The sequence below is a fragment of the Bactrocera oleae genome, chromosome 5 (assembly GCF_042242935.1).
Source record: "Bactrocera oleae isolate idBacOlea1 chromosome 5, idBacOlea1, whole genome shotgun sequence".
NCBI classification, from domain to species: Eukaryota; Metazoa; Arthropoda; class Insecta; order Diptera; family Tephritidae; genus Bactrocera; species Bactrocera oleae.
The window spans coordinates 15008687-15022540 of NC_091539.1; the positions used below are offsets into that span (position 1 = coordinate 15008687).

The window sequence follows — 13854 nt, forward strand, 5'->3', positions numbered from 1 at the left end:
ATCAAACACTTCACACGAAATTCGATTCGAATTTTTGTTCGCGTGAAAATAAAAATACATGGAAATGATTTATTCACACGAAGTTTACAATAAGGATGAATTTATTTTTAGAACGTTCCGAGTAAAATTTGCTCATCAACGATCTTTTTTCGTTGACCCGATCTGAGGATGTAAATTACTACCATTGATAACCATCTTACCGGTAACAAATAACAGTATTGGACGAGGTATTCTTAACAAAATTTTTCTCAGTGGTGTTTTTGTGTGAAGAAGTTTTCTAAAAAAAATGCTACTGAGATACTTCAGTTAAATAAGGTATTTGATGTTTATTTAAAACATATTTAATATAGTTTAAACTACTGGGTCTAATTTTTTTAAACAATGCAACGATTAAATCCTTAAAACTAGCGCCAATTCAAAATATGTGACCCTACCCGCTTTTAGTTATAAACCAGTTTTGACATCTAGAATCAACGTTATTACTGATGGTCTCTGATCATATCTACTTTGTTTATAACCATCAAAAGGTATATTCAAGCAGAGAGAGAATACATGCGGTGATTACTGTTCACTTACTCTTCGGCAACCATATTTTAGCGTCCGAAAGAGAACATCAGCGGTTCTCAATTTTTAATTTAGCGCAACCTAGATTCTGATATATGCCAAAATTGTTTATAAACCTGAGTTTTGTTTTACAAATATACATATTGTTCAATTTTCGTAACTTTCCTAGCTCTAATTTTCCATCTTAAAATTAAATTTTAAATTTTTACTCTGAACACCGTCTGCCTGTCTGTATTTACGTAAACTAGTTCGCTTTTGAATGAGATTTTGTACTCGGCCTTTTCTCCCTAAGGAACTACTTATTTGTCGGAACCACCGATATCGGACCACTATAGCATATATCTGTCATACAAATTGAACAATCAAAATTAAATTCTTGTATGGAAAACTTTTTTATTTAATAAAAATCTTCACAAAATTTGGCACGGACTATTGTCTCAGCCAACGGTATAATATCTGAAAAAATGTTTTGATCGGTCTACTATAGCTTGTGCTCGTATATATCTGCCATATAAATTGAACGATCAAAATTAAATTCTTATATGGAAAGCTTTTCCATTTAACAAGGTATCGTCACAAAATTTGGCGTAGATTATTAAAGGCATTGCTACAATCTCCGCAGAAATTGTTCAGATCGGACAACTACAGCATGTAGCAGCCATACAAACTGAACGGCAAAAATCAAGTTTTTGTATGGAAACTTTTTTATTTCTGACGAGTATTATAACTTCTATGCAACCAAAGTTAACATTTTTTTTGTTTTTTACTAGATCGCTGCCGAAGTAGCTGCACCACTCGCCAAGACCGATGAGATCGTACTCATTGGCGGCAATGATAACATAACCAACGATGTTACACGCCTAGTAGCACAATTGCCACCGTCCATCAATGCGCTCACCGGCGTTGATTTGTCGAAAGTATTGTCGAAAATACCCGGAGCCAAAGCGTGAAATTCAATGCAGCACTCAAGCATGCAAACACCACAAGATGCCCGAACGATGATGTTGATGACATAAAGATTAAAACGATAAATGGAACGACAAGTTGAAAATGATAATTGAGACGCGAAACAAAAGAAATAAATATTATGATAAAAAAATAAATGGAAAACATTATGAAGAAAAATGGAGAAGAAGAAAGTGCTGAACATAAACGAATTATGACATAAAATAAAGATTATACAAACACAATCTCAAAAAAACAATAGGAAAGCTAACTCGATGTTCAGAAATCAATAAAGCAAAGTAACTGTTCAGTATAAGAAAACATAATTATTAAAAATGAAAGGAAAAATAAAAAATTGGACGAAAAATTAAATAACAAACTCAAAACTAAAAACAAACTCTGGCTTAAGCGTCTATTTTGCATTGAATTAGTAATCAAATATACTCGCCTCCTTAATATAAATGTACAACACACTTTTATACAAGCAAGCATATACAATCTTACATAGTATCTTTATATGTACATATGTACATTTGAAAAAATTCAAATTATTAAAAAAAAAAACGTTTTAGGCACAAACGTAACTACAATACATTAAAGATTCTTCAAATGTTTGCAAATTTCCTTAATAACTACAGTACTGAGTAATAAAAGGAAACTAAATAAATTAAAAGTAGTTTTTACAAACTGACTGGCAAAAAAAGCAAAATATCTATATAACTCTCTTCCGTTTCATACCCACATAAATGCATTGTAAAAGAACTATATTACTGTCTCAGTGTTTCCCAATCAACAGAAATATGAACATAATATACATATGTAAAGCGACTTTCTCAATTAAAAGTATTTAAAGTTAACAACGTACACTTTGTAATTTAGTTTTGTATGTGCAACTTTTGAATTAACAGAAATGAAAGAAGTGTTTGACTTAGCAAAAGTTAGAAGAAAAGTTATACATATAGTATAACATCAACTTAGGCAAGTTTTGTTGTAGCATTCTGGGTAATTAACTCCTGTTATTTTCAAAATTATTTACATTTTCTCTATTGACATTACCATATGTACGAAAAATATGAAGTAAATATATTATAAAAACACTGGTAGTTAACTTTTTTTTAAATTTAAAATTTACAATTAAATAAAAAATATAATATAATAAGAATAATAAATAAAAAAGCTGTTGTATGAGCAGGTGTTTAGCTTGTATTTTATATACATATACATTGCAGATACAGTACGTAGTCTTCTGAAAGTGCATTCGAAGCATACGTTTATAGCAATTATATCAAATATACATTTGGAAAGAAAACGGAAAGAAACAGTTCTGCAATGAATATGCGTTTTAAACCATCACTTTTATTTTAACTATATACTTTACATACCTAGGTATGTATGCAATTTATTTAAAAAAAATTCAATATGTTATGCTTTCTTTTAAAGTTTACCCTACTTTAACTTAAGTAAGGAAATCGATAACTCAACTTCAGAAACTCGTAAACATTCAATTACAAAGATAATTCTGTAGACTATCAGACTTCTCCACCGAATTGGACGCCAAAGACTGGACAATAGGTATATGTCCATTTAGTAACAAGAAATAGTGGTTAATTGAACAATAAATCAAATTAAAAGCAAATTATGTATATGTGCTTATATTAATACATTTTAGATGGTATTTTGTACAGTTGATATCAATAGAACAAAAATAATCAATCAAACTGTATTTTGGTGTTCTACAAGTTGATAGTTTGACAACAAAAAGTTGTCAGTTTGACATTTAAACGCTCAGCACAAATTTATAGTGTTTATATTCAAAATGTCAAAAAAACTGTTGTTTTGTGTTTCTCATGATTTTTCTGTTTACAATTTAATGATTTTGTGCGATTTACAATCTACATATGTGTTATCACTCAAAAAACGCACTTTCATTGGTTGAAATATTTGAAAGATGTATTTTGGAATCATAAAATCAAGACAATACTAAGCAAATCGACTGATTTTGACACTATGGATCCACATACTTTTGAAAAATTGTTGTTTTTGAGCTATCGACACAACCTATGTAATTGAATCATGGAGCCCATTCGTTTGGAAAAAATTAAGTGAGCTGACACTGGCAGTTCAATGCGCCATGCAAATAAAAATGTAGAAAAATATTATATTTTCCTCTTCGTTGACATATGGTTTTAACTAATAAGCGAAGTAACCTAAAAGACATATTTACGTTTTCTTTTATTATGAAGTTCAAATAAAAGTCCAAATATTTTAATCAAGGTTCAATAAAGTGGAGAAAACTAACTGTACATTGTTTGCGAGTTTTGAATTGAAATTAACAAACTATGTTTAGTTCAAATAAAGTAATTAAAACATTGTTTTTCAAATATAGAGAAATGTGTTCCACTTACTATATGTAAGTATATTAACACTCGGTTACGTTATCGACCAATTTCTTTCTGCTATTAATCTTAAACTTAAAGAACTACAACAATTTTCCTACATACAGAATGCATTTACATCATTTCTTTACTCTCAACATTTAAAACTAAAAATATTAGGGGTATTAAGACTGAATATGTTAATCTGTTAATTCGTTAGTTAATACTTCGTTAAAACATTTAACTCTTATCTCAGTAGTGTGGTATATTTTATTACAAAACAGCTAATTCAAATTTATTAAATACTTACTTTTAAAAAATATGTCTAAAACTATTTTGTAGCGAGCAGAAAATGTATTTTTTCGCAATGAATCAAATAAACTTTTTAGGCTACGACGCAAAGCAAATAACTGATTTGATGTTACCAAGTAAAGAAAAAATTATCAAGCTTACTCGGTAGAACGATAATCCGTTAGTTTTACAAAAACAAAATGCTCGTCAAAAACTACCGAATACCGTAACGAATTAATAAAGCTGGTGTGAATACCCCTATTATTTAAACCCTAAAAAAAGAAAAGAATTTATGTTACGACCTTCATATCACAGCCTTTAATAACAATTATATATATGGAAATTGATTCTTCAAAAACTTTTGGAAACCCTTAAGTAGTTACCGGTCTTTATATGTATGTGCCATAATTGGAAAGTACTGTTTTAAATGCTTTACGCAATTTTTTTAACCTATAAATTTCTTTACATGCTATTATCGTACAGTCTGTTGATGATTTTTGACCAAACAACTTATTTAACTTTAGCATGTTTCCCATTTCAGTACATTTAATTTAAACTTTCATTGATAAATAAAAAATTATTAAAATAATTCAATATAAAAGTTGAGAAAAAGACTTCCTCAAGTGAAGTTGTTTTGCCAAATTTCCACAGTCACGTAATCGTTTAAGTAAGAGTTTTATATATGTATGTGTGTTTGACATCTCGTTTCGTAAATTAGTTTTTATAAAATTATTTCACAATACATTTAGTTGAAAATAAATAAAATATCATTTGTCATATCAAATCGAGTCTTGGAGTTTTATAACAATTGTTGATTTCTATAAATAAAAAAATATAAATATGTACTGTTAATTTTTGTTATTCTTATTAACGTTTGTTTGTTTCATATATATTATTAAGTAATAATTTAAAACCTATATACATATTTATTAGGCATATTCTTCTTCTTTTCATTTGCTCATTTGAGTTTACAAACACAATAACACGAGTATATAAACATACAGTACATACCCTGGTTTATTGCAATATAGATATATAAAATATATATACATACTATATACATTGTATATAAATATATTAAAAATATATCTTAACTGTATTTTATCGAAATTACTAAAATTTTTTTTTTAATTATTATACTGTATATCAATCAATCAAACACAAAATCGTATTGAGTGTATATGTGTATACAAGCCTAACGAACAATACAACAACAATTTTAAAGCATATAAATTGTATATCTGATAAACTATTGATATTTTTAAGCATTTACTTTTTGGAAATTTATTTACTTCAAAGAAATTGCAAATTAAAACGATGATAAATTAACTTTACATTTCAACTTAACTTCAACGGAAATAATAAGTAAAGTGCTTTACAGTTATAATGTCACGCCATGTAAAAGCCACACAAATGCTGCGAAGCATTTTCAAATTCATGTAAAAGATGTTGCAACACACACGCTCTATAATGTTCAATCAGAAACACAATATATTTACTTATACATACATATGTATGTATATTTATAAAGCATTAGCTCATTTGTAAAAGAACAAAATGGCTAAAATATACATAAAAGGAATTAAGATTGTAATATAATATTTTGTAAAATCCATACACCTTGAATGAAGATTTAAATAAAATGTACTTTTGTGTATTGATAATAAAATTTGATTTAATATTTTATTATATCTTGAACAGGGTATATTAAGTTTGTCACGAAGTTTGTAACACCCAGAAGGAAACGTCCGAAACCCTATAAAAAATATGCATAAATGATCAGCATGATGTGCTGAGTTGATTTAGCCATGTCCGTCTGTCTGTCCGTCTGTGTATCTGTATATATACGAACTAGTCCCTCAGTTTTTAAGTTATCGAACTGAAATTTTGCACTTGTCCTTTCCCCACTAAAAAGCTGCTTATTTGTCGGAATGAATTACGAAGAAAATTCTTTTCTGATAATAATACAATTATCTTCACATTCCTATGTCTATGTCACAGTGCAAAAATGGGCGAAATCGGACTGCAACCCCGCCTACTTCCCATAAAACACAATTTTACATTTTATCTGATTCTTTCACTTCCCAGTATGCGAATCAAACACCAACGAATGTATCGGGCAAAAACTTTGCACGAATAGTGCCTTTGAGGTGCGGCACCTTATTACCAAAAATTGTCCAATTAGACTAAAACTATTCTAACCCCAGATAAAGAATGTGTGGACCCCAGTTACAGCGAACATTTTATCGAAAATATCGGTCAATCTGTGAGACATACATACAATAGAATTACGAAGAAAATCCTTTTCTGATAAAAATATGTCTGTATATCAAAAATGGGTTGTATTGGATCAATAATTCCGTTAGCCCCGATATACCTAATAGAAATGTTTTCGAATTACCGGCTGACTTTATATCGCATATATCGGCTAATAAGTATGGTACCTTACCAAAATTGACTGAACGTATAATATTGGATATACTAGAGTTGAATAGGGAAAATATATGAAAATGGTCCACAAATTTCGCCAACTACCATATACTACATATATTGATTTTCGTTGTTCTAACAAACCTTATGAAGGTATGTCACTGGGTTTGATCCTGGCAAGTTGCAAAAGTATGAAATGTTCGGTTAAACTCGAACTGTACTTTTGTGTATTGCCCTTAGCCCTTCCTTACTTGTTCATTTTTAAATTTGAATTCAAACGTGCTCTTCTGGTAATGTATTATTTAAAGTCCATTTCTGTTAGCATTATCATATGTGAATTCGCAAAATGCACCGTTATAGCCAAAGAGCTCCATCAGTCAACAGAACTCACAATGTATACATTCAGTAATCCCTCATTGTCTGTGTTTCGTGTTCCAAACCAAACAACGTAGAGACACGATAATTCTAGGATTATAAATGTTGCCACATACTCGTATGACGTCAATTTCGAAGGTTCCCATGTTATCAATCTATTAGTTGTGGAATAATAATTGGATTTTATGAAGCTTTTTATTGAAACTGTTCCATGCCCTGATTTTCAGCTGGCTTGGAAAGATACGGATAATTTGGAATTCGATGTGATTACTTTGCCGTAAGGAGTGGTGGTATGAACTACTTGTCACTGCTAGAGACTGCTAAACATAATAAGAGATATTTACAAGTGGACGGAGAAATAGTTTTCGATAAAATGCTTTTTATTAGTCATGAGCTCAGCTTTATGGTGAGTGAATGTTTGCGAGTAAAAGGTGGTTGTTTTCTGCATATGAATACCATTTGGCTGATGCAGACTTAAGATCATTTTGCCGGGTTGAGCTTCAAGTGCCCACGTGTGGACCATCTATTGCGGACTTATTAGCCACAAGATGGCTTGATTAGTAGTGTCTAAGTAGGACTCTTTTATTGTTTAAACTTTTTTATAAACAATTTACAGCTAATTTTTTGCGTAAAAAAATTTAAACATACGTAGTTTACTAGGAAGTCTTATGTACAGTAAGATTGCATTTTGCATTTTGCAAAGCAACACTGTGAGCCGTGGAAGCTACTCCAACTCAGGCTTTAAAGGCTGGGGATACACAGAGACAATAATCTAACGATAAAATGATCATAAAAGAGATTAATTCAAAAAAGTCGACAGGACATGATGAAATTACTCCAAAAATGCTAATGAAATCATCAAATATTGCAGTAGTAGTGTCTTTCTTGCTTTTTAATGCAATTTTCAAATTCGGATATTATCTAAACTCATGGAACTAGTCGCAAATCATCATGTTTTCTGTCATCAGGGAAAGACTTAACACAGCCGTCTTCTTACAGACCAATAAGCCTCCTACCCTGTATCTAAAATATTTGAAAATTAGTTACTATCAAAGGTTTCTTCCTACACGAAAATAATATAATTCCAACGTACGAATGCGGGTTTCGTGTAAAACTGTAGAGCAAGTAAAAAGCATAACATAACTAACGAAATCAGAAAGGCATTCGTTAGCAATATATCCCAAGCATTTCTTAAGGTGTCGCATGAAGGCTTTTTATATGAAATTAAAACCATATTCCCGTTTGAATTGCACAAAACATTGGAGTCTTCTTTTATCAAAACAAAATTTACTGTTAAAGTAGGTAATAAATACATATCTTATATGCAGCAGATATAACAGGTAATAAGAATAACCTTATTATGTCGTAGTAAATGTCCGTCACGGGTACTAGAGGAACATTTATCTTTTGTCGAAGAATGGCTAACCAACTGACGAATGAATGTAAACGAACTAAAATGTAAGCATGTTACATTTTCATTAAAGCCAAAAATGTGTAATAACATCTTAGTACAACAAGCAAATTATGTAACTTATTTTGTTGATGTAACTTAATTTTTATTATTTTCTTAAAGTACAACAAAGTTTTATCCCATTACATTCATTGGTGCTTGATTTGCACACTGGAAAGTAAAAAAATCAGATGGAATTTAAAGATGTGTTATATGGGAAGTAGAGCGTGATCACCCGATTTCCAGTGTCGGTAGGGGTGCTTAAGGAATTTGTCAGAACGTATTTGGATTTTTGTACCTTAATTGGTTTAGGAAATATGTACAATTCTCAGTCCACAAGTGCTTCTTGCTACTGTGATCCCCTGTGCCAAAGTACAGTTTTATATCTTAATTTGCGGCTTAGTTATGGTCGTATTTTTGCCAAGGAATTGTTTCATTAAAATAACTCAAGTTATAGCTTGCACAGGCAGACGGACAGACAGACATCCGGATTTCAACTCGTCTCGTCATCCTGATCATTTATATATGAATCTATAACCCTATATCTGTATCGATTAGTTTTAACCGTTAAGTATACAAAACTATTATACTGTGTAACAATATCTTGCAAGGGTATAAAATTCTGAAGTTAGATGATGGTCCACTTAATCTAATTAAACTTATCGGGTCTGAACAGGCAATAGCATATATATACATATATATATATACACAATATATAAACGAGGGCGGTACAACAAGTACGTAGCCTGACCGCGCGACGGCACCATTGACGCAAGAAACATTTACAGAAACGCGAGATAACTAAGATAGCAGGCATCTCAAAAGACCACGTGATCTTACCATGCATGGAATACTCACAATAACTCAGTACTTACTTGCTGATTCGACGTCCTCATTTGACAAAAAAAATTGCTCATCCAACATGACAACGGACGGGCCTCTGCCATCACCACAGCCAAATGGTCCAAATAAGGCTACGAACTGCTACTCTATCCATTATATTATACTGGTTTAACCTCGTTCGTCTTCTTTTTATTTGCTTACTTAAAAAAGTTACTCAAGCACGGCAAAAATTTGAGTCGAATGTGGAGGTTATCGCCACCACGGAAGACTACTTTGCAGATCTTTCAACAAACGTTTTTACAAGCGGAACAAAGACGTTGGATCATCGCTGGGTCAAGTTGATCGAGCTAAAAGAAGGCTATGGTGGATAATAAATTGTAATTTTTCAAAATTTTGGTCTCTTTACTTATTGGACAGCCCTTGTACTAAACGTACAAAGAGTGCTAAATTCTAAATCCTCCAACAAAGGGATTCCAAATGGCAAATAGATTTTATGAGTAGCTTCTTCAGGTCGAAAATACGTTCAGTCTTAGTTAGTAGAAGGCTTGAATCATTTTCAATTGGAATTGCATCGGTTATGCATACCTTATCAAGAAATTAGTTTGCTATCGACGGCACCTCGCGGAATCTTCAACAAGCAAAGATAAAGAGGTTTAAGGGGATAAAGTGGTAATTACCATAGTATGGTGTATTGCGGTGTATACTTTTGCAACATGTTACTACAGAATATAATATACTCTATATAAAGCTAACTGGGTCGGCTTCACAAAATTTACTGAGAGTACCTTCAACGCACTACCCATTCCTACGAATGTCATCGTTGACGAGCGCCAATTCCGCAAGGTGATCGCTGCTGCTACTGCTCGCTTCATACCGGCTGGAAGAATCGCAGAACTCCGCTATAATTTCCCAGCCGAAGCAGCTGTATTAGCAAACGAGCGTGACACCTTACGCCATGCCGATCCCTGTGATCCCCGAATAAGGGATCTCAATTTGGGTATTCGGCAAACGGTAAATCAACATAAGCGGACAAAATGGATGCAGCACCTGAGTCCTGAAATCTCTTCACCGGTGTGAGTAAGCTTTGGACTACTATCAAGGCCTTGTCTATCCGAGGCGACATGACGACCGGATTGAAATTCAATTCGATGGCCATGCCTCCTCGGATCCGAAGAAGTGCGCGAGCTATTTTAGCCCTTTGACTGCGACTTTCACCAATGGGGAGGTTCAGAGAGTCATCAAAAAGGTCAAATCCATTGACCTTGACGGAATAAGCATGCTGACGCTAAAACATCTATTCTGGACGGGAGTAAGCAAGGGCCTCAACTTGTCGATGTCCACTCTTTACCCAATACTCAATGTGTGGAAAGTCGGAAGAATGGCCCCACTACTGAAACCTGGGAAACCCGCCAACAAAGGGGAGTCTTATCGCCCGATAACTCTCACACTAGGGGCCTTGCTACTCTCGACATTCACTCACCACCTGAGTCTAGCAGACCATCAGCATGGCTTCCGAAAAGTGCACAGCACTTAGCGTCATAAACTCCCATATAGTTCATGGCCTAAAAGAGAAGCCACCCTGCGAGAGGCCGATCCTCGTAGCGTTGGATTTGTCAAAAGCTTTTGACACAGTCAATCACACAACGCTACTTGAGGACCTAGAATAATCAATGCTCCCTCCAGGGCTGAAGCGGTGGACTATGAACTACCTGAGCGGTCGGCATTCATCCGTACTGTTTTGAGGGCAAAACTCCAAACTTAGAAGAATTAAACATGTAGTTCCGCGTTGTGGTGTCCTCTCCCCTCTACTGTTTAATTTCTACATCTCGAAACTCCCCCAACCACCAAAGGGAATTTCCGTGACCTCGTACGCTGATGACTGCACGATATTGACGTCCGGCAATGGAATCGATGACATGCGCTCGAAAGTAAACAGCTTCCTCTCCGACCTTTCTCACGTCCTCTCTGCAAGGAGTCTGACAGTCTCCCCTCTAAATCCACTGCGACCATTTTCACAAACTGGACGAGGGAGTACAGACTTGATCTGAACATTTTAGTCGATGGCATAAAAATTCCGACAGTCCATAACCCTAAAATTTTAGGCGTTACATAAGACAGTCTGTGCTCCTTCACTCCTCAAAGACTGCGATAACTGCCAAAGTACAGAGCTGCAACAAAATCAACAAATCGCTTGCCGGCTGCTCTTGGGGAAAAGACAAAGAAACGTTGTTGGCAACATACAAGGCAATCGGCCGGCCGGTCCTAAACTATGCATCACCAATATGGTCGCCTGGATGTAGTGCAACGCAGACGAAGAAGCTTCAGACTTGTCAAAACACTGCACTCTGGACTATCACGGGATGCCTCTTAATGTCAGTGAGGCCCTTATGCTTCCGGTTAAGGAACATAATGAGCTCCTCTCCAAGCAGTTTCTGCAACCGTCTGCTTAAAGCGGAAGCGCCTCCTAGGAACATCAAGCGGTCCTTGCTTGATTATGTCGACGACATCAGATAGTACGCCGACCGGACTTCGGACGCAACGAACTACAGACAAGCACTGACCGTCATTCACAGTGGAGCCATTAACACCTTCATCGACTCCCTCTCAGTAAATGGCGTACTAGGAGTCAAACCACCACCCATAGCAGACATAGAGCTCGAGTTGCCTCGCCAAACCAGAGTGACCCTCGCGCAACTTCGTTCTGGTTATTGTATCAGGTTAAACTCCTACTTATCCAGAATAGACCATGACATTCCAAACATATGTCCTACGTGAAATGAGTCTCCGCATGATATTAACCACCTCTTTGCATGCCCAACAAACCCAACTCATCTAACACCCTTTTCTCTATGATACCCCTGCCGAAACAGCCTGTTTCTTGGGCCTCCCGTTAGATGACCTCGACGACAACCAAAATATAACTTATCAACCAAGCGCGGACTAGATAACTGTTACAACAACAACAACAGAGTATAATGGTTTAGTTCACCCAGCGGTTGTTTGTATCACCTCATAGTAATCGAGTTAGATATGAGATTAGATATACATAAATAGTCAGACGAGCTGAAATCCAGGTGAATGTCTGCCCGTCCGTCTGTACAAGCTGTAACTTGAGTAAAAATTAGATATTTTAGTGAAACTTGGTACACATGTTTCTTAGCACCATAAGAAGTCCGTAATCGGACCGCTGCCACGCCCACAAACGCTATTGATCGAGAACAAAGGTGCATACTAAAAGTGTCATAACCCAATAAATAAACAAGTCAAAGACTTTGAATTTTACTTAAAGGATAGTACAATTAAGCTTTATAGGAGCGAATACAAAATATTTGTCGATGGGCATGACACCGCCCACCTTTGAGTAAAAACGAATATCTCGGGATCTACTTTCAACCAAACTTGGTAAGTGACATGTGTATGCTACGGTGCAAAAATGGGCGAAATCGGATTACAACCACGCCTACTGCGCATATAACACGAATTAAAATTCCATCTAATTCTTTCACTTTCCAGTATACTTGTACAATTCAAGTGCTAATGAATATATTGAAATAAAACTTTGCAAAAAGAGTGCCTTTAAGATATGCCATTTCAAGTCTAAATATTGTTAAAATCGAGTCATAACTGTTCAAGCCACCCTATACCGAAAATGTAGACCCCAGTGTCCATGGTTGACTTATTACCGACAATATCGTTAAAGTGTGAGACATATATATAATTGAAATTCGGAGAATCCTTTCGTGATAATATTATGTCTGTATGTCAAAAATGGAATGAAGCGGATCAATACTTCTCTTAGCCTCCATATACCGAATAAAAAGATTTTCGAACTTCGATATATAACGGTAGCCGGCTTTGATCTTTGCAAGTTGCAAGAGTATAAAATGTTGTTACAACCTTAATTGTTTTAAATTAATTTTCTACAGTATACAGGCAAAATTGCGACTTCATTTCTCGGAGCAACTCGAACTACCAAAATTAATGTTAATACAGGTTGCGTGGCAATTAGATTTTAGTTGAGACAATTCGGTATTTTGAGACGGCCATTATATGATATATGATAGTAATTGTAACAGCCAGAAGGAGACGTCGAAGACTCTATCAAATATTGTATGTATATTTAAATAATCAGCGTGAAGGACCGAGTCGATTTCGCCATGTCCATCTGTCTGTTTATATGCGAACTAGTCCTTCAATTTTTGACATATTGATCTGAAATCTTGCACACGTCCTTTTCTCCCCAAGAAGCTGCTGATTTGTCGGAACCGCCGATATCGCACCACTATAGCATATAGCTGCCATACAAACTGAGCGATCAATATCATATTTGACGTGATATCTTCACGAAATTTGACACATATTATTGCTTAAAGCAAAGGTACAAACTTCGAAGAAATTGTTCAGATCGTATCACTACAGCATATATTTTGCTGGTCATCACGTTAAGTCTCTACCTATCACTTCTCATGATGGACGAAAAGACAAGCTGTAGTGGGATAAAATCCTACTTAGTTTCGGTAATGTATATATAAGCAGCTATAAATGAATATCTATAAAGTCGTCTCATTTCTCACGTGAATA

The 13854-nt window shown here is 34.5% G+C and overlaps 1 protein-coding gene across 6 annotated transcripts in view; it reads left to right on the forward strand.

Annotated features, from left to right (window-relative positions):
- The window catches only part of Flo2 (flotillin-2), a 315478-nt gene extending 309634 nt beyond the window's left edge, over positions 1-5844 (forward strand). For all 6 annotated transcript variants that reach the window (XM_014234677.3, XM_014234675.3, XM_014234679.3 and 3 more), the window contains one exon: positions 1335-5844. In XM_014234677.3, the coding sequence (XP_014090152.1) occupies positions 1335-1514 (180 nt within the window). In that variant the 3' untranslated portion in view covers positions 1515-5844. The remainder of the gene's footprint in view (positions 1-1334) is intronic.
- The last annotated feature ends 8010 nt before the right edge of the window (positions 5845-13854 follow it).